General features: G+C 52.7%; 7 protein-coding genes across 7 annotated transcripts; 4 read left to right on the top strand and 3 right to left on the bottom strand.

Moving 5' to 3' along the window:
* Positions 1-1215: 1215 nt before the first annotated feature.
* On the bottom strand, positions 1216-1905 carry CABS01_04141 (uncharacterized protein; the record flags this gene model as incomplete). Its single annotated transcript, XM_060537512.1, has 1 exon — positions 1216-1905. One exon carries the CDS (start codon positions 1903-1905, stop codon positions 1216-1218), a length of 690 nt encoding a protein of 229 aa, XP_060390357.1.
* Positions 1906-2469: 564 nt separating this feature from the next.
* On the top strand, positions 2470-2778 carry CABS01_04140 (uncharacterized protein; the record flags this gene model as incomplete). The annotated part of the gene is made up of 1 exon (XM_060537511.1): positions 2470-2778. One exon carries the CDS (start codon positions 2470-2472, stop codon positions 2776-2778), a length of 309 nt encoding a protein of 102 aa, XP_060390356.1.
* A 1658-nt stretch (positions 2779-4436) lies between these two features.
* CABS01_04139 (uncharacterized protein) lies at positions 4437-4598 on the bottom strand (the record flags this gene model as incomplete). The annotated part of the gene is made up of 1 exon (XM_060537510.1): positions 4437-4598. The coding sequence occupies one exon, from the start codon at positions 4596-4598 to the stop codon at positions 4437-4439; it is 162 nt and encodes a 53-aa protein (XP_060390355.1).
* Positions 4599-5190: 592 nt separating this feature from the next.
* CABS01_04138 (uncharacterized protein) lies at positions 5191-6954 on the bottom strand (the record flags this gene model as incomplete). The annotated part of the gene is made up of 5 exons (XM_060537509.1): positions 5191-5641; positions 5717-5816; positions 5881-6189; positions 6256-6731; positions 6851-6954. 5 exons carry the CDS (start codon positions 6952-6954, stop codon positions 5191-5193), a joined length of 1440 nt encoding a protein of 479 aa, XP_060390354.1.
* Positions 6955-8653: 1699 nt separating this feature from the next.
* On the top strand, positions 8654-10407 carry CABS01_04137 (L-lysine 2,3-aminomutase; the record flags this gene model as incomplete). Its single annotated transcript, XM_060537508.1, has 5 exons — positions 8654-8920; positions 8990-9156; positions 9211-9398; positions 9472-10022; positions 10090-10407. The coding sequence occupies 5 exons, from the start codon at positions 8654-8656 to the stop codon at positions 10405-10407; spliced, it is 1491 nt and encodes a 496-aa protein (XP_060390353.1).
* Positions 10408-17489: 7082 nt separating this feature from the next.
* CABS01_04136 (uncharacterized protein) lies at positions 17490-20218 on the top strand (the record flags this gene model as incomplete). Its single annotated transcript, XM_060537507.1, has 4 exons — positions 17490-17623; positions 17763-18099; positions 18544-18984; positions 19703-20218. 4 exons carry the CDS (start codon positions 17490-17492, stop codon positions 20216-20218), a joined length of 1428 nt encoding a protein of 475 aa, XP_060390352.1.
* Positions 20219-21692: 1474 nt separating this feature from the next.
* CABS01_04135 (mucin) lies at positions 21693-23512 on the top strand (the record flags this gene model as incomplete). The annotated part of the gene is made up of 2 exons (XM_060537506.1): positions 21693-21743; positions 21986-23512. The coding sequence occupies 2 exons, from the start codon at positions 21693-21695 to the stop codon at positions 23510-23512; spliced, it is 1578 nt and encodes a 525-aa protein (XP_060390351.1).
* Between the last annotated feature and the right edge of the window lie 2212 nt (positions 23513-25724).

Genomic DNA, 25724 nt, shown 5'->3' with positions numbered 1-25724 from the left:
AACTTCCATAGCTCATCATCCACCTGCATTGACTACTAAGTTGATAATTTGCCCAATACAGGCTTTGCGTGACCGTCAGCCCGGTTCTCCTGGTACTTGGAGCCTGTGAACTCAAGGGCGATCGACATTCGCAGACGGTCGACGGGCAGCTAGTCGTTGTAGCAGTACTGTGGTGCATCTCACAGGTGTGTATAGGGATTGGAAGCCGATGCTTACTCTGAGATCCGTCGCCTACGTACATCTGAAAGTGGCAGTCCGACTGGCGCAGCCTAAATCCTTTGCAATTGCTCCGTCAGAGTGTCGGTGTCTCCAATTACCACGTCGAAGGTAGCGCTCTACCTACTGCTGAATCACCGTGTAATAGGTCATGACTGCGCTTGAGGACACTGTTGGCGAGTTTAAGGAGTAGCGTTCGGTTATAGTGAAGGTTTGACTGACAGTACTCTGGTATAAGAGTTTGAGAATCTACCCTAACGATCCGAGGGTCTGGTTTGATGAATACAGTAGAGGAACTCTTTTGGAACCCGAAGAATCCGATTTAGCATCCTGAGAATCTGGGTTGAGGAATATAAAGGGAATGTGGAAGCGCAATTTCGGGGCGCGAAAGAAGCAAGTAGCTTAGTTGTAGGGGAGCCGTTTCAGGGTATGGGAAAGCTAAAGAGGTGCCTGGATACTCGTTTGGCAAGTGTCATTATCAGCCTGAGGAGGTCTTTGAAGGGGGCTAGCGGAGAGTCGGGCAGGCCTTACTCGAGCAGGAACCCATGTATGACCTAGTGAAAGCTCCGTATTCGTATATTATATGAGATACCTCCTCGGGCTGCTGACGAAACATGTGAAATATGTTGAAGAAGTAGCTTAACAAGGCCGAAGCATGGCTCTAGTGTTTTTGAATCAGGGCAGAATGCTAAGAGTCAGAGAGGCAACTGCCTTTCAGGCGGTTGGGTGAGCGGTCATCAAAGCATTGTCATAAAGTACACAAATGTCCAGTATCACGAAAGGTACATACGGCACTGCTTACACCCGAGACTACCTAGCGACTATATGCAGCGGATATAATGCCAAAGGAGTACCGGTATTGTGAAAGCCCGGGCTATGCGGATAGAAGGAGGCGTTCTACGTAGTTTCCAGATGCTACGTGGTCGTGTAAATGCAGCGTTGGCCAACTTCTATAACGACGAGAAACGACTGGAGGCTACGATGCACAAGAAGTCAACTTCAGATAGGGCGTGGTCCGAAAGCCCTGTTTATTGAACTCGGAGGCTTCTTACCTCCTGAGGTTGAAGGTTCACAAACGAAGCCAAACCTCCCACGGGCCTTACCCAGGGACTCGGGACCATGTGTAACACACCCAGAACATATTCGAGAGACAGAGTCTCGGAATTTTTGCGAAAGGGAAAGAGCTTCGGGAGGGAACGTGATCCTTGCTGTCGCCCAGCAGACCGGTTTAGCGGAGAAGTGACCCCTCTGAAGAAGATCCTTCACTGTTTCCTTTTCATTTAGCTTCACTGATAAGAGTCGTGTCCAAGGGACATAAGGGCGCTGGGGAGGGGACAGTTCAATTATGGCATTTCCAGCTCTTCTCCTATCCTGTCGAGAGAATCGGGGGTACGGCCAGCGATGAGGAGGGCGCCGTGACAAGGCTCGCCGAGCCGACAAGTGCCATGAATGTGACAGGCGGCATGACAGGGGTGGTAACGCACACCTCCAGATTCTAATGATGACTTTGCAGAAGATCCAGCTGGTGCTCCTCATGTGTATTGGATGGTTGAGTTCGAACCCCTCATTTTGGCCGCCTTGGGTGGTGGCGGAACACAGGCACACAACAGAGAGCACTTCAGGGGGCATGCCTCCAACGCGCGTGCTAAGATACCATAAGTGACGAGCATCGTGATTACTTTCTTTCATGTACCCCGAGGAGAGGAACAGGATTTCGGTCGTATTGCGCTAGCATTGTCGCCTGCCGGATAGGTTGGTTTGAACTTAGGACGTAATTGGCATCCATCTCGGGGAATGCAGACCAATATAGCTGCGTTCCTTTGTGCGAGTAGCATCCTCCACATACATCCCGGCGACTCATAAAAGATCTTTTCTGACAGAGACAAGTAAACGGAAGGAAACAGTCCAACAAGGCGGAGAAACATGTTTCGGCAAAGGCACTCGAGCATGGCAATGGCCCTTCCTACACATTGTTGCAGAGCCTCTAGCCGCGATTGGTGACGGAGGAGGCATACTATATGTAGCTATCCTCACACGCGAATGTGTCCATAAACAGCTACCCAGTGAAACATCCGTGTATAAATGCCGCGGTTCGTAGCGACCTGAACGTGGCAGCTGAGCGACCCCCACAGGGCTTTCTCGGGCCTTGTTTGTCTCCTCCCTCGGTCAAGATGGTTTTGGTCTAGCTGTCGACCACCCTTGAACGCTATTACAACACTCTCGAACTTCTCCAGGGCCCTTACGGCCGAAACAATGACTATGATCTCCGGGGCTAGACTACAGAAGTCGCGCTACGATGCTCGAGATGTCACGTCGGCGCCCGCCCGCCGACCTGATCTGATGTCTCTGGCCTGCAGGACGCAGTCTGACGGTGAGCACGTAGTGAGACCAAGAAAACGTGTCCCATCTTCGTGGACGGGAGAGCACACCGAGGACCCTCTGAGATCTTCCCCGGGCCTTTGTGGTGCTCACATCTCAATATTCACAATAGGGGCTTCGACCAGGTCTTCCCGATCCGTTAACCTCTGCGTCACCGTCTCGGCTCTTCTGCCCCCCTTGTAAGTTTACACTTCAAATCAGACATTCATCTCGCCTTGGCACGCGAGATAAGCAACAGGTATTTGTCCACCTTCCAAGGGGGGGCCAGAGGGCGGAATCCAGCATGTCTTCGAGCTTGGACACCCGGTCTCCATATCGAAGCGGATTCGGTATAGCAAAGTGGCGCTCTCCCTTACACAATTATCCCAAATAGAATCAGAAATGTCATGACGGAGCGTCAGAGTCAAAAACGTCGACCGCTGTTTAAGGTTTTGACTAGTTTCTCGATCGTGACATTTCTGATCCAGAATAACAAAGACAGTCGATCACGTCGTTTCCCCCTCCCCAAAAACTTGGGCTAACGGGCCGCGCCGAAACCACCGCCCTGGCAGGATCAAGAAATCGAGCCGGTGCAAAGCCCTGGGATTGCTTTTCTTTCCATTCCAACGGGTGTGGCTTGGCCGTTTGCAGAGGAACCGCGTCTCGCGGATCTGGTCTCGTCCGAACGCCTCGCGCCCCTGTGTTCCTTTCGTCAATCCCAATCTCGAGCCAGGCCCCCCCTATGTATCATCCCACCGAGGGCTCTTTTTTGGTGCAAGACATACCTACAACAATGACTCGGACCGCTCACCGAACTTCCTATTCCAAGCCGGCCCAGTGTTATCTCAATGGAACATCAACTGACGGCCAGTAGCCTTCTCGGCGGTCCACTTCGTTGTGATGTAAGCGACGAAGTGCAAATTCTGCCTTCATACGGGGGCCTATCGACGGTACGAATATATGACCTTTGTCTCGCCCATTGATCCCCCACAAGTTGCCACGTCGTACAATGTCACACAGCGTCCGGAGAACGGATGGGTCGTATGTCCCACCTCGCAAGCTCGCGGCGCAGCGGGCATGGGAATAAGCGCCCGAACGGGAACATAGCAGTGACGATCTGCTTTCTTTTTGGGAAAAATGCCCAGGAATGGCAACGGCAGATAGGAGTCGGCGTTGACGTCTTCGAAACCTATCTGTTCTTTCATTGTCAAAGGCTGCCGACTCCGGCATGGACTCCTCAAGTCAACAACGGAAAACCCCGTGTCCGCGACTGGGTTCACTCACTAGTCTGCCACCCCTGGGTCTTCCCATGCCCTCACAAAATCCTTCTTTCCCACCCTATTCACCTCAAAGGCGGGACACATTTTCCGCGACTGGCCGAATCTTTTCGATAGTCTTACTCAAACCCCGGTTGTTGGTGAAGCGTACCTTAGTCTTACTTTAGTCTATATCTGTAGTCGCGTTAACTTCCCTTTGGATAACTTTCAGTGGTTGTGAGTCTGATTTTACCGGATTTCTTGATGCGGACCTCGTCTCGCGGTCTCCATGGCAGACCACGACTGGTCAAGGCTCGTTCCAAGAGCCATGGCGACGGGACTCCCCAACGGCTCCTAGTTGGACCTCGAGCTACAGTTTCGGTTTTAGTTGGACTCACAAGTGATTTGCGCAGTAGGACGTTCTATACTGTAATGGAATCCACCCGTTCCACTGGAAATCTTACCCTTTGTATCGACCAGCAGCCTCAACCACCTACAGCCAATTCGACTCCTCGCCGCACTCATCCACGACGCTCACAAAGTCCCTAATGATAGTTTTCAAGTTGTCAAAAACTTGAAAACTGTGAAAAGACGGGGTAAGCTGGCTTATACCCGGTCTTGGCCCGTCGAGCCCCGTTGGTTGTACAATGTCTCCTTGCCTTGGAAGGCGTGGCGGATATTCCGGACACTTTCCCCGTGGGATTGTAGATACGCACGTCTGATAACTTGCATATTCAGATCTTCGACCCATGTATGCGAAATGGTCATCACGGTAAGTATGTCAAGAAAGGCACTGTGCCGTTGCCGGCCGGGTAAGTCGATGACAAGCAGGGGAGGCCGCCATGCTTGGGCCTAATGTACTATCAAGCCATTGCGCGAACATGATTCGAGGACACATTCCTATGGTGTGAAAGTTTGGCTAAACCCCTTGGGTCAAATAAGGTAGGTAAGTATATGACATCAAGGTTACTAAGGGAGTAAAACATGAAAGCGTCCAAAAACAGTTCAAGTTGCGGTGTATGTCATTCCGTTGGCTCTGACCAGCTTCACTCTTCTGTTATCATACGATCTCGTAACCGCTTTGCGTTGGGCGGTCATCGTCCTGCAACCTTTGGTCCGATCCTGCAAGTCATTTCGACGAGGGCTGCATGAGGCGCTCCTTGAGCCAGATAGTCAACGCCGTCGTCAGCCAACCACGTTGGAACAGTGCCTCACCGGGATAGCCAAGACTGCCGGTCTACCCAGTCATCCTCCATCGTCAGTCTGAGGGGATCCTTGCCGACCCCAGTTATAAATAAGAAAGGAGTTTTCGGCCCTCGTGCTCGTGGTCGGATGTTTGGTGTTAACAATTTTTTTCGAATCACACCTTTGCCAACCATTTCCAGCTACGTTTCGTACACAACCACCGGACAAAGCAGCAACTCGCAAGCGCCATTGCGAGGACTATCGCAAGAAAGACAATCATCAAGCGAGGGCGGCTGCCCTCACCGTCCCCTAGGACAGCCTGACTGGCTGGGTTGCCGACCAAGGTTGCCAGACTCACAACAGCATAGCAGCAGCCGATGTATGTGCCACTGTCTTGCGGGTCGCAGAGTCGTCCGAGACATGTAGCAGCCGTCGACACAAAGCTACCGGTACCGAATCCAAGACAAAAGGCCACGGCATAGAGCGTAGGCGCGGACGTGTCTCCGAACGCTAGCCACAACACAAGCATGACCGCTTCTGTGAATATTGTCATGAGTATAGTCACATTGAAGGGGCCTATTTTATCGGTGAAATATCCAGGAACAATCCTGCCGAAGGAAGACCCCCTGAGAAAGCATAAGCTGAAGAACCAAGCGCCGGCCCTGAGATTCCACGGCGATCAAGGGGGGTGGTGAACTTACACACTGAAGACAAGGATCAAGTAGAATACATCGCCGAGCTTGACTATTCTGGCATACGTGGGCAGGAGACCCCACGCTACGAACAGCACCAACTCGAAGCCTGCCATCACATTGCATTAGGGCTACTGATACTTGATGAAGTTGGTGTGGTACAACTGCCATACCGCATACGCTGAAGGTGAAGAGGACAAACTTCCAACGCCTGAAGCAGGCAAAGTCCCACATCTTTCCTTTGCGAGCCTTGAGTACTCTGGGCCTCGTCAAGGCGCACCCGAGGGATAAAAAGGCGCAAATTATGGCAAAGTGGATGAGGCTTGCCGTCGTCCACTCGAAGTTCTTCGTGGTGAACCGAAGCACCACGGAGAAGATCACCCCACCCAGTCCTCCACCCATGGTGCAAATGCCCATGGCCAGTCCCTTCTTGTCGTCGAACCAATGATTAATAACGGCTAGCGCAGTGGTGGTCAAAGCCGCTACGTCCGTAACGTTAGGATAATTCTTGACAGTTACGCTTTGCCCGAGATGGACAAAGAACCTACCTGCACTTATACCGGCAGCACAGAAGCAGACCATGAATTGCCAGTATTGACTGCTGAAGGCGACGCCTAGGAAGGCCGCGCTGTACACAATTGTTGCGGGGGTCACGAGCCATCGGGGCCCGAACGTGTCGAACAGGATGCCAAAGGGGCCGCAGAGTAGAACAGATAGAAACCCAAAGATGGATATAATCCAGGATATGTCCGTGTTAGACCACGGAGCAAGCTGATTTTCCTTCCAATACACCTGAAAGATGCCCACGGTCGTCATTAGACCGAACGTCGGGATCATAAACGCCGTTGATCCTACAAGAACGGACCAAGCCCTCCATCCACCGTCTACGGGCTCTCTTGATAGCACCTTGACCTGGTCGTTAGAGGCATGATGTACCGTCGAAGGCTGCTGAGTCTGGGGCAACGTCGGGCGTCGGGTTATGGCAACGGGGCTGGAGTGAGAAACGGGTCGCAGCGACGGCAATCTGCTCAAAGGGACGTAAGTCAGGTCAGTCAGGTCCGCTAGAAGAAACAAGGAGGAGAGCTGAGGGGTCCATGAACATGCCCTATGCCTGTTTTATGGCGGAGTGACGGCATGCCACACGCCCTGGAGCGTGTGGTTTCCTCGACATCCATGTTTGGACCGGCCGCTACCTGAGACACTGATGCTGTACGCTGATCGAGCTGACTTGGTCTAGACACGGCCATGGCTGTGGTAGGTACTTGATAATATCTGATGGTTCTTTTCTGTTTTTTTCCCTCCTGTTCTTCAGAGAGAGACGACAACAGTAGATACACCAGTCTGGCACATAAGCTTCATGAGGGTTGGATCAAGGGTAACGGGCTTCTTTAACACTATGTTCAGCCGTGCCATCTCTTTCTTTGTAAGCTGTAAACCAACACAGCTACGGGCAATCCCCGGACACTTTCCACCTGATTTCACTCAGGCCAAGCTTGGGAATGCAATTTGCTGTTGGCGTAAGTCCGGCAACTCCAAGGTTAGATCAGCGGGAAGCCCAGGCAAGGGCCCACACCTGGTCCAACCGAACGTTTGTTGTAGTTTAAAAGTATCACAGGAGACCTAGCCTTGACTCGTTGAGAGAGGTAGTTGGTATATCCCATGCAATGTAACTGGACTCATGCTGTTAGACAAAGGCCAGTATCATAGCATGGTGTACTTGGCCAGGACATTCGTTTCGAGTGCATGATATACGGAAGTCGGTGTGCAACAACAGCAGCTCAGCCGGCACTGCATTGTCTTGGGTTTGTGGAGAGTTTCTAGGGCGCCAACCGCTGGCTCTCGAGGGATTTTTCTCGGAGGTGAGATGCTAGACAAAGGACTAGCATGTGTGACCAGACACTCGGTAGCTAATAGGAAGTCAGCGTTTGACGATGAGGGAGAGTGGACCAAGCCAGGATATATGCAAATGCAGCTCGATTTGGATATTGCGCAGATGAATGCGTGTATAGGCGTGATTTCATGGGCATATCACTTGCGCGAGACGTGGCAATAATGCAAGGTTGTGGTGGTACCTCTCGCCTCAAGCGCCGCGGGGAAGAGTAGTAAGGGGTTGCCGCCATCATGCCTCGAGCTACTGTGACTGAACGCACAGCTAGACTGCCACCCTGCGTAGCAACTTCCTAGTCATCGGAAGTAAAGCCGTTAGTAAAAGATACCCCGAGTTATGGCGAAGTAGAGGAAGGTTACACAAGACGAGGTTGTGGTGCGCTTTCCGAGAAGTCATAGCAAACAGTCTGCTTACTCCTGGGTACAGTACCTACCTTCCGAGTCGCCTTTAGTTGGCTGAACAGGAAGTTCATCAAAAGAAGGAGGACCTGGCCGTGACTTTCCGTTGAGCTGGTAGATACCCATTTCGTTGAAGGAAAATTCTCCGTGTAACCTGTTTGCTGAAGGCTGATCTTGGTGTTTGCCTTCCGCCCCCTGCCACACTGTTGGTTGTTCACCAACGGTTATGGACGGCGGTGGATCGAAACGCCCTCTGTTCTTTCCAATCTGGCCATATGTCGAGACAGTTCTTGCAGGAGTGAAATATGCCAACACCTCCACTACCTCGCCCTCCTTCGTCCCGTCCTGCATCGGGATATCCCGCAGAGATTTCTTATCTGATGATTACAACACCTTTTTCCATCTGTCAGTTCCGACTCGCTGCATCGAACTTCCACCAACGCACTATTAGACAACCTCTCGTGCTGACCGTAGTCATACGACAAGACGCTGGCAGTGATAACCCGCATATTGGCCAAGCCTAGGTCATTTCAACCGTCTCGTTACGGCTTGCTGTTAGGCAAGGCCGAGGATTTTCGCAAAGCCCACGAAACGGCGACCGTTCCCTGGAGCTTTGGCTGCCCAACGTGCCCCCAAGACTAGGAAAACTTTAGCACAATAATGTTGTCGTTTAGTGTACCGGTTCGGGCAGCGGCTCGTTTTATCCAGGCAACACAGCGTGGCCAAGGAGCTCGCTGGATTGCCACTCCATCTCGTTTGCAGACAGCTCAAGCCGCGGCCTTTGAAACGGTTATCGAAGAACCAATGTACCACGATCATGTTGAAGACGTATCAACATCAGACCGAGGCAGACGAGACGAGTTCTGGCGCAGGATCCCATGGTGGCAAGATATATCCACAGAGGACTTCCTGAGTTATCGTTGGAGCGTAAGTTGACAGGTCTCTCCCTTCTCAATTGAGTTTCCTATTGCATTCTGACACCGCCCCCATGTTCAGAGTAGAAACATGGTCGAAAGACTTCCGAAGCTGCGAGGCTTTCTTGATGCGACCTTGCCCGAATACATCCCTGTCCGTGGTTCCAGCAGTGAAATGGAGCCTCGGAACGAGCTTGTCAACGACGTCCTCGCAGGAATCAAGAAGGCAACCATGTCTGTTCGGCTTACGTGGGTTGAATATTAGTCGATATCAGGCGGAGGTGCTAATTCGAGTTGCCACAGCCCGTATATTCTCAGTCGTATCGACTGGACTGACCCTCGCAACGATCCCATCTTTCGCCAGTTCATCCCGACTCAGTCATCGATGGTACCGGATCATCCGCGGCTGACACTTGATTCTCTGCACGAAGAGGCCGATTCACCAGTCCCTGGCCTGGTCCATCGGTACCCAGATAAGGCTTTGTTTCTCCGTAAGCTCTATCAAGAGACATATGCCAAGCGAGACCCTCCTTGATGTATTGGCTAACATCAATCTCTCCGAAGCCGTGTCCGTCTGTCCGACATACTGCATGTTTTGCACTCGCTCCTACGCAGTAGGTGCCAACACCGAAACCGTCGACAAGCATTCGTTCAAGCCCATCCTTGCCAGATGGGAGAAGGTGTTCCAGTACATCGAGAATACACCGGATCTGCAGGACATTGTAGTCTCTGGAGGCGACTCGTACTACTTGGCGCCTCACCAAATCGAACTGATTGGTGACAGACTAATCTCGATGCCCAACATACGTCGCTTCCGGTTTGCCTCAAAGGGACTTGCCGTTTGCCCGACTCGCATTCTTGATCCCAGTGATACTTGGGTAGATGCCCTTGTCTCGGTGTCCAACAAGGCAAGGAGGGCTGGCAAGACGGTGGCGCTGCACACCCACTTCAACCACCCCAATGAGATCTCCTGGGTCAGTGAGGAAGCTAGCCAGAAGCTCTTCGAAGCCGGGGTTGTGGTACGAAACCAGACCGTGCTACTCCGCGGGGTCAACGATGATGCAGGCACCATGTCAATGCTCATCCGCAAGTTAGCGAATAATAACATACTCCCGGTAAGGTAACCCCCTCCCTGAGATGCCTGCTGTACAGGACTGACGGGACTAGTACTATGTCTATCAGTGTGATATGGTCAAGATGGTGGAGCACTTGCGAACGCCTCTGCAAACGATTCTCGACTTGGAGTCCAAGATCAGGGGTTCGATTGCTGGTTTCGTGATGCCGCAGTTTGTAGTGGATCTCCCTGGAGGCGGTGGCAAGCGCTTGGCAAGCACTCATAGATCATACGACCGCAAGACGGGTATATCAACGTATGTGGCACCTGCAGTGACGGGCCGTGACAAGGAAAACAAGGTGTACGAGTACTACGACCCTGTCGACTCTCTTCCCGAGACCCAACCAACCGATTTTCTGGATGGGGCGTCCCGACACATTGGTTGAGTCCGGTCCAGACTCTGCGAGTCGGCTCAATATAACTTCCGAAACTATGGACATGACGGTCATCTAGAGTATCTATCAGCTCTGATACGACATCTTATGAGTGGGAAAGAGGTGGCCTACGCGGGATACGGATGAGGGCCCTTGTCCACAGCTTGGCGGGATTGAGGCGTTCCTTTCCTTGTTCATACAACGTATCAAATCCCGGCACCACACCCAATGGCCGTTCTGGTCTTGAACTGCATGGCTGGTGACTGCCGCTGTTGGTTGTGGTTACAAAGAAGCCGGCGATTGGTTGCAGACCGCGTATAGGCTTATGTAAGGCCAGTGTGATCACCGTGTGTGACGAGAGACGGATGTTGATGGCCGGGCAGTACTATAATGGCCATGGAGAGGTGAAAAGTTTTCCTGATGGGAGAGGTTTCAACCATCTCATACATCTATATATATAAAGAGCAGAGTGCCCAGAGCTGATCTGATAGTCTCATGTTGTGAAACGTTGATATCGTTCCATACGGAAGATTTGCTACCGTGTAGAAAGGAACGGCCCGGTACGATGACAGTCATATCATGCGCTCCTGAAGGACGATCTGAACTGAGCCGGATACAGTGTCTGGAGAGAGAAGGGCAAGATTGATGTTTGCTTGTCAGGGGTCTCACACCCTCTCAGTCTAAGCTGTTGTTTGGCGGCTGAAGGCTGCCAAGGTGAGATTTCCTAATAGGACGTCAAGCATATGCTGTTGGTTTGTCCTGCAGCCTCATTGCCATGATGGGCAATCGGTGTGATGAAAGAGGGGTAAAGTGTTGCGACTTCATATCAGATGGGTAGAAGAGCAGGAAAGACGGGTACGGCAGCCTGGAAACTATCTCTCTTTTGTTCAGAGATATTTCTCAAGGAAGGGAGCAGCGGAAGAGACAACAGTCATGTTCGAGGAGTAGTACTATGTAACTACTTTAGTGTACCGCGACTTTCTCATGTCTTGAGGCCTTCTACTACACCTCTGCAGAATGAGGCTGTCTTTCAATATCCTAGTAGACACGTTCGATTTGTTTGCTGCTTGCGTATAGCCAACGAAACAGCCTACTGGCATGTCACGCCCTCTCCTGCTGCATTCCAAACACACAAGAACAGCCCCCACAGTGACAGACTGAGAGACATACCAAGACAACGTCAACGAATGACGTGCAGCTCCTCTTCCATCCTACAAGGGCGCAGAATCAGATTCAAAGTGAACGGAGTGATAATGCAATTTCGTTGGTAGGCCGGGTTGTCCTACGGATAGTAACGTCTAGTCGCGGCGCGTGGATTGCCACCCCCCCCCCCCCGACGCCCGCTAACAGACAAAACAGAACAACAATCAAGAGAGACTTCCAAGGCCCTTCTCTGTCCCCGAGGGGGGAAAAGCAAAATGTAAGAGGAGGGGATGATGATTGAATTTCATGGGAAGGGGGGGTGCTGCGACGCTTAAAAATTGCTGTGCCCGGGGGCGGGGATTTCCCCCCCCCCCCCCCCCCCCCCCAAAACTCGCACCCGTGGATAGTGAAGGAGCCTGGAGGAGGGAAATACGAAATGAGGTTTCTCTCGGGACTTTTCTCACTCACCTGACGTTTATTTCCGTCTTCTCGTTTCCCAGAAGATTGGTTTCCATGGTTCGCCAACGGTCCCCCCCCCCCCCTCCCAAACAAAAGATTTGTGTTCCATGTCTGATGTAACATTCCCGGAGGCTATGAGAAAAGGCGGGGGTGTTAGCTGAGATGAGGTTAAGATTGGCTTTTCTCCGTCTTCACTCATCGTGTTCTTTTTACCTTTAGCGACGTTGCATTGGCATAGTTCCGGAAGCCCCCAGCTCTGTTCATAGTGGCGATGGGCACGGTAGAGGGCCACTGCACAAAGTACTGTGCTCGTGGGATGGAGTTTGGCACGAACATGCACGCCACCGTTCTAGGACTTTAGCATTGTGAGCACAATCGAGCGCAGCGAATATTATTTTCTCGCCGATTTGCCGAGAACCACGGTCGTTGTATCTTTTGTTAGTTTCTAGACTTCTCTCTGGCTGCAATAATTTAGGCGGGAACTCGGCCGTTGAGCGAAATGGACCAGTCGCATGCATCTTAGAAGACGAAGAAGGCAATATCGGCGCGTGGCGGCGAGCTAAGAAAGAGGAGGGAAGCAGAAAAGATCCCGAACGTTTTCGTTGGAGAGTGGCAGTGGCTTTGACAACGGGGAAGACAACAAGCCACATTGAAACTTGACTCAGTTTCGTCGATAACTTCACCTCCTCCTCAGACTCCCCTAGGTGACTACATATTCAACCCATCTGACCACCGGACACTTTTTTTTGACTTCGATGTTCCGAATCCACAGGAAAGGGGACCAATTGCCTTTTTCGAACGAATGATGCCCCTTTTAGGAACGGAGAGAAGCTTAGTTTGAAGAAAAAGGCTGAAGCTGCGCTCAAGCCCTCGTACGACCAGACATCACAATGACTCGCCATTGATTGCTTTCTTTCCCAAAAGGAACGGGAGAGTACGGAGTACAATATTCGTAAAGAGAATAGAGATATGTGCGACTCAAGCGCTAATTACTTCCGTGTACATGTCTTATTCCGCGTCGAGGCAGCATGGCAAAGAACTTCGTGTGGAATGGCGACAATCTCGTATCACGCGGATTTTCACTCGTACGGACGAACCCACAGGACAAACTTCGAGGGAGCAGCTCACGTTGAAAATGAGAGTAGGCGGTGAAGAATAGACCCGTTGCGCAGTTGCTTTTCCGTCAGAGTCGCGAAACGTGCCGCATGCGCGTAGCAGGTGCGAAGAAGCAAAGAAACACACGTTTATAGGCAGGGAAGAAGCCGCGTAGGAAGAAGCAGTTTGCCAGGTTTCGAAAGGCCCGCCGGTACAGACTGTCAGACAGGCGCACACACCAAGGGAACCCCCCTTCCCTCGACCACCCTGGGACCAGTAAAGTAGGATATCATTCAAGTTGTGCCGAAGACCCTGCTTGAAGAACCCTGCTTTGCCAGCGAGGGCATGTTTGCTTGTTTTTTCGGGCTTCGTCGACAAGCGAGGCATGCGGTGAGGCCCTCCACTCGGGCATACCGTCGGTGCGGGAGACCCGAAGTTGGAGAAAATAGCGGAACGGGTGGGCAACGAGGGGAGAAAGGGAATCGTTTCTCTTCGAATCGAGTGCCAATCGATCAGATGAGTTGACATGATCATCAGTGGGTATTCTGGAAGATGCCGAACCTGCGGTGTGGACATTGCGAATCTCTGTCAGTTCTTCTGTCGTTGTATCAACACTTGATGAACAGACAGGCTTCGATCACGAAAGCGGTCAAGCGTTGCTTTCGTCGCCAAGGTCCAGACTCGCCTCTCGTTCCTCCTTCACGCTAAGAATTTCTGCAGGGACTGATGGAGGCCAGCCATGGAGAGATGAGGCTCCGTTCGATGATGACCAACGAACAACCTAGTAACCCAAATTATCGACAATTAGATGCTGAAACGGAGAACCCAGGAAGCGAATAGGTCCCGCGATTCTCTGGGGGTCTACAAGTAGCGCTGTGGAGGAGCCTGGGAGGAAGAACAGAGCTAGGATGAGGACAGCAATGGGGCACCATCGGGTCTTTCGGCTTCCTCTTGCGCGCGGAAACATGGGCGAGGAATAAAGCGATGTTTTGATTTTTTTGTGTGTGTTTCGTGATCACGGACGAAGCGATAACGTGTTTGTCAAAGGATGGACCCGAGAGACGACATATGGAGAAAGCATATGATTCCGTACTCGTACGGGGGCCATGGCTGCAGGCAAGGGAAGAAAAAGACTTCCAAAAACGGGAAGAAAAAGGAGTCAAATTGATGATGCACAAGGTGACGTTGACTCGTTCTCGGCCGAGGGGCCCCGCCAATCTTCACAATCCGAGTCGTGCGTGGCCTTTGTGAGCCCCGGGGCCGGGTTGTAAATTGGTGTTTCAACGAAGAGAAAACCTGCTCGACATTTGCTGTAAGAAACCCTCCAAATTTAGCTCTCGACAACCCTGAACCTTCTCTGTTCATCTTCAACTGCTAGGATCGTGGAAAGCACAGTAGGGTTTTACACCGATGACGATGATGTGCAAAGATTGACGATACTCGAGATAAGTCTTGTTTCCAGACTGCTGGGACGCGAGGAGATGCTCGTAGCTGCATAAAAGCGAATCACAGGCCTCCACTGTTTCGGGGATCGGCGTCGTAATGGGCGTGGAGTTCTTCTTTGTCTCCTTGATTGCGAAGGGTTCGCGGTACAAAGTTGCATACCAGTGGGCTCCAGCAACTTTATGCTATCCCATTTGGTATATTCCCACTTTCACCTTATGCGTGGGGCTTTTCAACGGTTCATCCGGTTTGCTGCTGAGCCTGCTGGCCATGTCCTGTTTGGGATGAGCCAGAGCCATAAGATCTGCGATATAGCTATCCTATTTCGTCTCAAAAAGCCCCTTGAGTCAATACTCAACGGCGGGACGAAAGGCAGAAAAGGCAAAAAAAGAAGGGACGATTCATGAGCCAGAATGGAGGCGTTCTGTTGACGGGAAAAGTGGAATCGGGGGATCGCACAGGCGGAAGAGCCAAGCGACTCACGGATGGGGTTGCACCGGCAATGCAAACTATCGTATGAATAGAGCCTGTCGAAGGCCCCCCCCGTATGATTGCTTGTTCAAGGCAAGACTGGCGTCGTCATGACCTCTCTCGAGTCTCTGCCACCGTTGCTGAAGTGCCGAATTCCGTCGGATGGTGGAATGAGGGGCGCACATCCTTTTGGCGCGTATTGCATCTTGCAAGTTTTGTATCCCTCCAGACTCTAGTTCTCTATTCCTCTGTACCCGTATGGCTCCTCCCCTCGTGGAGTTGTGCCCGGCGTGTCGGTGTGACTGTGACCTCAGAGCCCCAAAATGAGGTGCCGATCGGTACGCAGGAGAGAAAGGGAAGGTTTCATTGCGTCCGTATTTCCCGGAGGAACCCTCCCCAGGGAGTAGGGTTGCTTTCTTGCTTAGTTGCTCCCCTTTTTCTTTACGGACCTCGTCACATCACTCCATATCATGCGGGCTCTATAACGGCAACGCGCAATGCCTACTGGCACATTCGCGTCGAGCATGAACTCCGTAAGCGCTCATAGCTGACAATCACTTAATGTCCTTAGGACATAATATACCTGAGCGGCGGCCGTTGGCCCGTCCGGTGTTGCTGATGAAAAGGCAAGCATCTGGAAGCTGACTACGACATTTGTGACCAAACACGGCAAGGGGGCACAGCCATTCAACGGCTCGTAGTGTGGGGGCCGCGATAATCGAGAGAGAAGGCTAGGAGTCTAGATTCAAGCAGCCACGCAGCCTTGTTGGACGGAAAGCCACGAAAATGCCCTCTGCTGACGGTTCATCTCGGACACTCGAGAGCTTGCCTTCATACGTCCGTAGCCTCATGCAGTGTGCAGTGCGGCTGGTCTTGGCTTTCCCCCTAAGGTCCTCCTCATCTTTGCTAGCTCAAGCGTCCAACGTCGCGCAAGGCTTGCCTCGAATAAATTACAGGCTTTCTGCTGTGTGTTTTTTTCTCCGGTTTCGTAATCTCACGACAGGGAAAGAGATGCGAGAGTGGAAGAAGGAAAAAGCAAAAACTTTCTGTGCTTCCCGAAGTTCGAGCTAGTCGTAAAGGGGCTGAGGTTCAGGTTCTGATCAGTGCTCCCGCTACGCAAACCAAGGTTGTCCCCTCCGCGACGTCGGTGAAACCGTGAAACAAAAATACACAATGCTTTTCTCTTATTCCATATTTCTTTGCTGTCCCGTGGAGCTCTGCCTTTAGGTGTTCATGCTGATAAGGCTCTGTCGACTGACTAAACGACCTTGTCCAATGATCGCCCGTCAGCAGGGAAACAACAGGGCCGCCGATGGTGGCATAATCCCGTTCTCGAGACTCCCGACATTTCTCGTGAATGTAACTTTCCAGCGAGTCTATCTGTACCGTGTTGACAGGGTTACAATTTGCCCCATCAAAGGAAGAGAGTTCCTAGGATGAATGCGAGAGAAGACCGTCTGAACTTAACGTCGCGGAAGAGGTATATAGGAAAAGGTTTGGCTGGACTCCGCGACACGGCATTGGGGCTGAACATGGGACGATGTGAAATTCGGGGGTGGATGATGATGTTCAGGCACACAAGCAGGGGGGCAGAGTGACGAGGTAGCACAGACTCACGAGATGGATGTGTGGTTTGGTTTTGCTTCCGTTACTCGACAGAGACCGAGACTACCACAGTAGAGTGTGTTCCTGCAAGAGTGAGATGGAGGGCTGGCAATCTGCGGGCGCCGCATCCATGTGCAACCGCACCATAAAAAAAGTCTCGGGGTAAGGAGATGAAGCCGTCACGCTGTCTATCACAGTACAATAGTATGATTGTGAAAGCTTGACGAACCGACGGTCTTGACTGCTTCGGGACACGGGACGGCGAGACATGCAGAGGAGCGGAAATGTTGTGCTACAGCCCGAACGTATGACAAACCGACGCAGCCCTCCCTCTCGAGGCATTTTACTTTCTTGGACTGGCTGCCGTCTCGACAAGCTGCAGAACCGCTGAAGATTTTCCGGTTGCTGCTAAAATTGCGTTTGGTGTGCTTCGCGAAGCGCTTGTGAAATTCGCTACATGCAGCTCTTGTAAGCTCATTTGCTGTGCTGGCCTTGTCTCGTCAACCAAGAGACGGGCGTTCCGGGTCAGCAGCAACCATTGGGATACGAGATATATGATGTAGGTCACACCTCAAATCTCTCTGTGTCTGTCTGGCCGAAGTCCTCGATGTGTGCTATTGACATCTAAATACAGGATGAACCCTTCCTAGGCCCTCCAAGTTGGCAATGCTTCATGTTTCCTTTATTGCAAAGTCATGCCCGAATGTGTTGGTGATCAACATTATCACTACCATTCTCGAGAGTTTCACCCCGGTCCCTTAGAGCGACCCTCTTTTTGGACTCTTGAGCTCTCAGACTCTGGAGCCCTGCTGGTGGATTGAGCCATACTTTTTTCTTACCTTACCTTTACGCTACCACTCTATTCGCCGTTCGGCTGCATGTTCCCCTGCTCCCTGGTTCCCTCTTCACCCAGTGGATCCGGAACCAACAGGAAGAGGAAGACCCTCTTCACGCATCCCAGGCACAGGCACAAGGCCCCCATCAGCTGGCAGGGACTCCCGGACTTTGTGAGGTCAGCTCAATACTGACTTGGTGCCTCACAGCGGAGTACAAAGTGTAGCAACCATGACTGTGCTGCTGGGGATTAGCCAGCAGGACCCAAGGCGATTGGGGGAAAGTTTGTGGATGTCATCGACGACCTCCTCGTCCAGGTCCTGGGCAGAGCAAGAAGAGCGGGCAAGTGGACGAATGAAGGCCTTTGCTGGCATTGCTCTCGCTGCCCCGGCGCGCGTACCTGGCGTGATGGGTGCGCTGCCGTGGGACCCATCACGATTGTCACCATCGACTGGTAGGTTTGGACCAGGGGAGATGGAGGAGGACAAGTTATGCCAGCACCGCCCTCGTCCCTGGGCGGCGGCAACGATGGATAAGGACATGGGGAGCGTTGCCAGCGTGGACCAGCATGAGCTCATAAGTTTCCTTGACGACACGGATACGGACGCGGACGAGTTTATCCTTTGCTCGTCTAATAACTCGTCTCCTTCTTCTGTTCCCATTGCGCACTTTCCGATCGATGAGAACGAGATCGACAGAGATCTTTCATCAACAAGAACCACCAGGAGCACCAGCACCGACATTATTTCCAATAGTATCCGTAATAATACTTCGTTTTACTCTTCCGCACGCTCGAGCTTTTCGTCATCGACAACGACAACAGCAACAAATTTGACTTTTACAACGACATCGGCATCGACAGCCACCACGACAACGGCGACAATGGCGCCAACGACCATTACCAACAGCTTTCTCAGCATTGGGGGAGGTGACAACAACGCCGCTAAGAGCAATGGCAAGAAGACAGCAGTAGCAACAGCGGAGACGGCAGCCGGTGGACGGACCAGCGAAGATAGCGTGGACCGGTCTCACGGCCTCTGGAACTATTTGCATCACGGACTCGACGGGTACAGCTCGCCCGATCTGCGTTTGCTCCAGCACAACCAGCAGCAACAGCAACAGAGCCAGCAACAGCATAAACAGTCCCCTTCGTCATCGTCATATCATAACCTCTACTTGCGGCCCGACTCGTCGAGGAGCCACCAGCACTTTCACTTTCCCCGGACGAGCTCCGAGTCGGGTTCCCGCTCTGGCACTGGCTCTACCGCGACCGCGACCGCCAACTCGACGACGTGGACACTGAGGAGCGGCAAAAGTCACGAGAAGAGCAACAGCAGCGGCAGCAAGAAGACCACGGCGACGACGGTGTCTGCCGCAAACTCGGCGACGATGGCTGTGAAGCCGACAAAGGTCAATACCACCGGATCAGCAACAATTACTGTGCCGCCTCCGCCGGTGTCGCCTTCATCGTCAGGGCCCTTTGGGGCGCAGATGACGAAGCAAGAATTCGAGGCGTTGCCGGAAGCTATCCAGCGAAAGGTGAGCAAAGACATTTTATTTGTGTGATCTTGTTTTCCCCTTTCTTTGTGGACCTGATTTACCCCCAACCGAGACTTCGCTTTGTCTTCTCTGGTGCTCTCTATTTCTGATTATTTCGTTCCTAATTGTCCGCCTTTGCACTTTGTCTCTTTCTCTTTACGGCTCCTCGCTCGAGCACTTTTCTATCAACCCCAAATATCTGCTATTCCCATGTGCCGTCCCAATGGGCAGCATTCCTTTATTCGCAAGTGCCGAGTCTCTCGTTGCTTTACTTAGCGCAGCCAGCTAGCCAGCCCCCCTCCCCCCAGCCGAGGAAGCTTGAGCCGAGAGACACGCCATCTCTTCAAATTTGAGGACGGAACTACGGCGCCCGTTTTTGTTTTATTCCACTTCATTTTGTTTCTTTCTCGTCCTCGGCCCTGTTCTGCTCTGCACGGGCGTATTTCCCGTGGCCATTTGGCCCAGCCCTGGGCAGAAATAGAGGCACAGACTGCAGTAGGGAGAGTTGTCAGGGACACGGATGAAAGTGCGCTCGGCCGGTCACAAGGAGACGAGGGCGAGGCGAGGCGAGTCGAGGCGCCTTCTCTCCGCCTTCTTTTCGGGTTCCTGAGCGTTCGAGTCGAGGGAGTGAAATGAGATGAGGATGAGGATGAGAGACGAGAGTTTTGTCTGCCCGTCTGACCTCACACTCATCACCGCTCGCTCTTCTGCTGGCTAGCTGGCTGGAAAGGTCCAGACCGACCCTGGACAGAGCTATTCGTCTCCTCCAATGAGTCTCCGACCCAAGTCCAGGGTACCTTCACCTCGCCAACCACAGCCGCCTGAGTTCCGCCGTATAGCTGCAGCGGGGACTCGCGGCTGGGGGGCCGTTCAGGTACCCATCGATACAGGTTGGCTCGCCGAGTCGTTGCCCAACTGCAGCATCGGCGCCGCGGAGAGGATACACTTACAGCGAGTGAGAGTGAGTGAGGAGAGCGAGAGTGAGAGTGAACTGTCCACTGAGACATGCACCCGAGAAAAGAACAGCCTGCTTCGGGCCCTCTCCCCGGGGAAGCAGCTCACAATCATCACCTTTCCGTCCAACCAACACCCAGCACATCTCGTTCTTCAATCTCTCTCTGCCCCCAACTTGCATCTTCGTCCCCACACCCTCATGCACTCGGCTCCCAATATCACCTTCATTCGCTCGGGGGGGGGGCGGCCAGTCAGCATTGGCGTCAGGCACAAGGCATAGGCGCGGGTGGCACAAGGTCCCCTCTTCTGTCCATATCTGCGTTCATGCTCATGCATATGCATAGCTGCCAACCGCTGAAGAGAGCGTTCTCCCCTTCCGCACATAGCTGAAGATGAGGGGATTGGGGGCGCAGGCCACGATGTAGACCGACGCGGCGGCAGTCGTTCACGAACTCGCATATGACGAATCGCATCGTGTTGTTGAGTGTATTGTCATCACAACATCAACAACACCATCGTCAACAACAAGACCAAGTCGTCCAATCTCATCATCTCATCACTCGTTGCTCGTCAAGTCTGGTCTTTACACCGTCGGGTCTCATTCGGCTTGCCTTCCCCCCATACGTGCTGCACAGTTCGATATTGCACTATCAGCACAACATGAGGCGTGTCTCTCTCATGTCTCTCTCTCACTCTTACACTCACTCTCGCTTTCACACACACAACGTACCCCGGCCCGCCAGTTCAGCCATGAACAGTTCCCGTGCCGTTGTGCAACCCAAGCCCGAACGACATGTCTCACTCGAGTGCAGAAACTGGGCCCAACCATCCGTCATGTCTCTCCCCATTCCCTCGTTCGTCCACTCAGTCCAAACCCCCGATCCTCCTCGGACTCCCTCCTCACCCATCATTACTCATATTTGCAACGGCGGGCCTATCTTTTTTGGTCGGCAGCACATCCCAATTCCCACATTCTATGGAACCCACCCGGGCCACCAAGTGGTGCCGCTGGCTGAACGGACAAGCGAGCTAAGCCGCAAATGCTCTTGGTGAACTTGGTGCGGCGTGGACTCTAGAGCTATTCCCGCATGGCGTGTGCCGTCCGTGTCTGCGTCGTCTTGTCTGTCGTCTCTCCTTGAGGATAGTCACTATGCACGCACGGCACATGCATCCGCACTGACGCTGAGCATGGTGCTGATGCACTGACCTGACTTGACATGCATCACGGACTCTCTCACGCTCTCTCCCTCACTTTCCCTCACTCACTCTCCCACGCAAGTCAAGGAACTACCGCCATAGCTCCCTCCTACGTACTTGTCTTTGCCTTCCGGTCTTCTCCCCCCCTGGCACCCAGCCGCCCCTCCTGTCTCAATTGACGGTTTGGAGCTTTGCGTCCAAAGTCATGGGTCGGCTCCCGGGCTATTCCTAGATTGCCTGTAGAAGCAATCCCAATCCCAGAACCCCGAGCTTGTCCCTTGAAGGCCGGGGGGCTGAATTGAGTTCGAGCGTCGCTGATCTCGATGTATTGGGATGGCGTTCAAAGTTGATTCGAGCAAGTGCTCCTCTCTCTCTCAAAGTATCTCTGCCTATGGGTACTGCAGCTTGATGACTGCGGTATCGCACCCGCTCCAGGCCAGCCAATGTCCATTCCAAAGTGATTCCTTCCTATGTCTGCGTGTCTCTGTACCTTCGTACATCCTGTCCTCAGTACGGCACGGCAGCTGCTCCATCCGTCATGCACCTCAGCAGATGCAATGCAGGTCCCGCTCATAAGCACCACCGCAACACGACGCAACACGACACAGGTGCGGTGCGGTGCGGACGAGCACAGTCTCTGGCTCCAGTCCCATACTCCATACTCTACTTTTAGTAGTGCAAGTGGAGGAAACACGACGTCTCCCTCCCTCTGCTCGTTCCTGCATTAAGACACTACATACCCTCCTTGTTTCTCAATTCCATTCTTGCCCCCATCTACATTCCCGACCACGCCTTTGTATCTTTTTTTCTTCCTCATCTCACTCACAACTCTTACTAAATCCTTCTTCAGTACTTTAGTTCCCTCGAACGTCTTCACTTTGCCAGTCTTGCTCCGGCCCCTACTCCGCCATCCACACATATCGACATCTACTTTGATCGTCCAGACACCGCACCCACACCAAAGACATTAAAGCAGCGCCGTAAAGAACGTCAAGCCAGACTTGCATCCGACCAAGTGTCCGACCGTGTCAAGAGACGGCCTTCTCGACGTGCCAACTTCCGCGCCTCGACGAGCTCCTCCGTCTACGTACGGCTGCCCGACAAGATTCGGAAGAGGCACTTGACTACCGAAGAGCAGATTGTTGCTTCTCGAAACCGGAGACACGACATCATCCTTGACCCGGCTGATGAGGCCATCTACAAAGTTCGAAGACGAGCCTCTAGCCTAATTGTTCAAGACGAGTTGTGGAGTCCGACTCTATCGGTGAGACCTTCGACGATGGAGTCTCGGCGGCCGAGCCAAGATACGAGGAAACAAATGCCCAAGTTGGAAGAGAAGAAGTCCCCTGAAGCTCAGAAGAAGCGGGACTCCTTTTATGACAGCTTCCGTTGGTTGGAGGAGGATGACGACCTAGACCTGCGTTTACATCTCGACGATTACCACGCCAATTTGCGAGAGGATCTACCAGCCAACTCGAAACAGCGCAGGCCGTCGTTTCGTAGGCACCTGTCCATATCAAAGATACCGTTCGGCCGCAACTCGCTCTCCACCAACCGCCCCGGTACGACACCCGCCGGCGCAAGCCATCCCACGACCCCATTGTTTTCGAGTTCTCCAGTCAGCCCTCAGACAAGCTCTCCGGGACACGGCCGGCGAAGATCACGGGCGCTGTCTCTGATTTCACCAAAGCATAGCCCCCAGGACACTGTAGCTGCCTTTGATCCGGAGGCTGCACACTACCAAGATCCCGAGGCCCGGCTGAAGCTGCGAGTATATCTGGCCTCCCCTCAAAAGTTTGACGAAGCCATCGAGTTCGGGTTTCCTTCAAAAGAAGCCATGATCACCACCAAGCCTAGCAAGGACGTCAAGCCATTGAAACATCGACAATCTAGGGCAGCGTTGGTGGACGAGTCAGAAAATCTCCGCACCTTTCTCGCCGACGATCGGTCGTCGATCTTCAGCGATGATGGATCCCTTGATTCGGATTCTCCCAAGACACCCCATACAGTGGAGATGACAGCGCTTCGGCCGCCGCCCATCAAAAATGATCAGCTTCATTCACCCAAACCATCGACGGAATACGCACGGATGCCGGCAGAGTCGAGAGAAATGACACTGCGCATGACCCTCACCCGACCCGACCTCCGAGCCCACGAAGATCAAATGTACGGCTGGCAACAGAAGCCATTACCGCCCAGGAAATCCCAATCGAACGGCCTACGAGACGAATTTCCGACGTCGACGTACGTCCGAGATGCGTCGTCAAAGGAGAGCATAGAACGTCAGTTCGCGGCCATGGACCAGGAAAACGCTCAGGCCAACGACCGAGGCGTCATGAAGCGCTTTTGGAATAAGGTCCGCCGAGGACCGGCATAGCGCTCACCATTCCTTTCGACCATGCTCGGACCCGATGCTCTCGAATCGCAAATCTTACCAAACGCCCGTTAGACACAGGCAGCAAGATTGCAAACAACAACACCTGCATAATGAACTTAGAAAACAGCACTGTTTCTTATACCCCCATTCAATCTGTATACTGCCGAAATTCCATAGTGTCTATTATTTCCTATCTCAACAAAATTCTTCCAAAGCGACCTTTTCTGGGGTAATTGTATTAGAGCTGGGAGTCACTGTTAGAAGAAGCATATGGGGGCCGGGGGGAAGGGGAAATGTGGTAGTCGGAGAGGAATCAGGGCCTTTAACCGCCCTTTCCGCCTGTCACATTTGACTCAGTATTACGGATACGTTGGAGGAGGGAAAGGTCTAGAGAGATGGCAGATCTTTTACCTAAAAAGGGGGGGGGGGGGGGGAAAGAAGGGGGGGTGAGGTGGGCGAGTGGGGTGGGAAGAGGCGCAAGGGCTGTGTTACTCTCCCCTTGTCGTGGGAACGAGGTGATGTGAGGGGGGGGGGGTGGGGGGGGGGAGGGAGGTAGGAGAGGGAGGGAGTATAGGGAGGAGGGGGGGGGGGGGGGGGGGGAAAGCAAGGAGTTGCATAGGGTAGCATCGTCAAGTGGGAGGAGAAGGGAGGAGGCACTCACGCGCAAAGCGTCAACAGAATAGGCCAAATCAATTAAAAAAAGAAATCATAAAGAATCGACGTCCGCTCAAACTCTCCAGTGATTCCCCATGTGGTGGGTGCATGGCCACGAGGGAGTGATGGGCTGCATTGGTGACATGCACCTTGTGTCACAGAAAGGGAGGGGATGCAGTGTTACCTACTGTGAGCACGGCACGCATGAAGGGGGGACTAGGTGCCAAGTGTCAGTCACTCTGACGGCCATGATAAGCACTCAACCGGCACAGTGGACGAGTCTCGAACCAGATTGATGGATCGTCTAGATCATGACTGCGGAGTGAAGGTTGGTACACTATCGAGTAGAGTAGGAAACGTAGTACCTAGGGAATACGGATTATGTGAACAGTCAACGTGGCTCTGAGCCTCTGACAAGAGTCTGACTTGACCCAGGAACCTGGTTGATAGCCAACTAGCTTTTAAGCCCTACTAACGGTCGGACCCCCTCCTTCCCTTCCTTCGTCGGATGTTCCGAGGTTTGGATTACAGTAATATGGTGGTTGTTATAGGGACATTTGAAACGAAACAGGCGGTTACTGCGTAGGCTGGCGTAGCAGGGAATAGTGGTGATATGGATTGCATGTTTTGGAACGGAGTGCCGAGGTCTGGATTTTCCTTGATAACAGGGTACCTGAAGTTCATTACCAGACGTAGTGATACGCAGGATAAGGCAAGCAGCCCATTTTCATTTTGGAACATTGATTCCAGAACTTTGAAGGGGCCCCGGAGACTTGGAACGGGATTGAACTTTGACGGAAGAGTTTGGACGTCTTGGCACTTTGAAGTTGTCAGTGTGGTTGATTCATGATGGGATGAACCCTGGGGTCACTTTGTTGTCATGGCGAGCCGCTCGGATCCTTTTTTTTTGTCTTGTCCTTCCCTGGTTCTTCCTCTCTAGTCTGGTCCCTTGCTTCAATCATTGCTACAAACATTCATTGGAAAAACGTTTACGGGAGAGAGGGGGCGGGGGCAATTTTTTTTCACACTACGTTAGTGCCGTCCTTGATGTCGGATACCGTGGTACGGATAGATGGACGATGTGCGTGAATGGGGGGTTTGTGCTTTCGTACCGCGTATATGGAAAGGCTGGTCAGAGGGAGGGGGAGAGGGAAGCGGCAGGCAGAGAGAGGGGACTGTGCGCAAAGGGATGGTATCATTGATATGGCTATGGTGTTGTCGTTGGGTCTCTAGCACGCGCGGGATGGCATGATGTCAAAGTCTTCCCTGCCTACTCCGTACTCCGTACTCTCTGGAAATAAACCATGGCGTGTTTGCGTTTTCCAAGGAGGGGAAAGGGTGGCTTCGGGAAGGTTGTGTTCCGTTGAGACCTCTTTCACCCCTTCCCGCCTTGAGTGAAATTTCCCGCGGGGGAATACCATTTGGGTGATCAGCCACGGAGCCACAGAGTCAGCCCGCCCACTGGTTCTTGTAAAGTTGGGATTGGCGCGGGAGGTGGAGGCTTGAAACCCGTTCGTGGTGGGCGTTTGTGTTAGGCCCCCCTACTAGGTATGTTGTC

The sequence above is a fragment of the Colletotrichum abscissum genome, assembly GCF_030869225.1.
Source record: "Colletotrichum abscissum strain IMI 504890 chromosome Unknown Scaffold_8.1, whole genome shotgun sequence".
Lineage (NCBI taxonomy): Eukaryota > Fungi > Ascomycota > Sordariomycetes > Glomerellales > Glomerellaceae > Colletotrichum > Colletotrichum abscissum.
The sequence above is the reverse complement of the archived record's forward strand: the minus strand, read 5'-3'. Positions and strand labels throughout refer to the sequence as shown.